The 1,002-nt window shown below is 62.7% G+C and overlaps 1 protein-coding gene across 1 annotated transcript in view; it reads right to left on the reverse strand.

Moving 5' to 3' along the window:
* The window catches only part of EMH_0026350 (uncharacterized protein), a gene marked incomplete at both ends in the record, with an annotated part of 5,737 nt that overhangs the window by 3,742 nt on the left and 993 nt on the right, over window positions 1–1,002 (reverse strand). Inside the window, one exon of the mRNA XM_013497874.1 lies at window positions 23–996. Within this exon, the coding sequence (XP_013353328.1) occupies window positions 23–996 (974 nt within the window). The remainder of the gene's footprint in view (window positions 1–22; window positions 997–1,002) is intronic.

Raw genomic sequence — 1,002 nt, forward strand, 5'->3', positions numbered from 1 at the left:
GCTGCTGCTGCTGCGGGTCTACCCTGAGGAGACTTTCTAGTAGGGGTTCCGGGGGCAGCTGTGCTGCAGCACGCAGCAGCCTGGAGAGCTCACAAAAGAGAAAGGCGCTGTCTCTCTGCCACTCACTGACACCGAGGCCCAGGCTCAGCCCCCTAGCTGTCTCCTCAGCACCAGAGGAGAGACAAGCAGCAAGACAAGACCCTAGGGGGCTGCTGCTGCGTGCTGCTGCTGCTGCTCTGTTGCTGTCCCCTGCTGCTGCTGCTCCTCCTCCTCCCGCTGCTGCTGCTGCTGCTGCTGCTGCTGCTGCTGCAGCAGCAGCAGACTGCACAGGGAAATGAGGGAGTCTATACGCTGCCTGCAGCAACGGCTTCAATCCTGAGAGTGCATGCCGCGTCAATGCTGCAGCAGCAACATCCTGCTGCTCATCAGGCTGTAGAGCAGCAGCAGCAGCAGATGCTGCAGCAGCAGCAGCAGCAGCAGCTGCTGCTGCTGCTTCATCACCCTCTACAGATGGAGACTCCTCAAGGGCCCCCTGGCCCGCTCGGCCGCCCCCCATCTCCCCCCGGTGGGGCCCCCCGAGGCCCCTATGGGAGCCAGTAGCAGCAGCAGCAGCAGCAGCAGCAGCTGCTGCTGCTGCAGCGAGATCCTCGGGTGCATGCTGCTGCTGCTGCTGATGACTCTCCTCCATGTCTACCGTGCTGGACGGTTGCTGCTGCTGCTGCTGCTGCTGCTGCTGCAGCAAATTCACGATGCGACTAAGAAGCTTCGCCCTCTGCTGCCGCAGCGAGTCCCCCTGCTGCTGATCCATCTGCTGCTGCTGCTGCTGCTGTTGCTGCTGCTGCTGCTGCTGCTGCTGCGAGAGTTCGCCTGAGGCGTTCTCCTGCTGCCGGTGCTGCGACAGTATCTGCAGCAGCCGCCCCTGCTGTCTTTGCTGCTGGGAGAGGAAGTTAATTAGCCGCTGCTGCAGCGACTGTTGCTGCTTCTCTCCATCTGCTGCTGCAG

Source organism: Eimeria mitis, genomic scaffold, assembly GCF_000499745.2.
Source record: "Eimeria mitis Houghton genomic scaffold, Emh_scaff3, whole genome shotgun sequence".
Classification (NCBI taxonomy): domain Eukaryota; phylum Apicomplexa; class Conoidasida; order Eucoccidiorida; family Eimeriidae; genus Eimeria; species Eimeria mitis.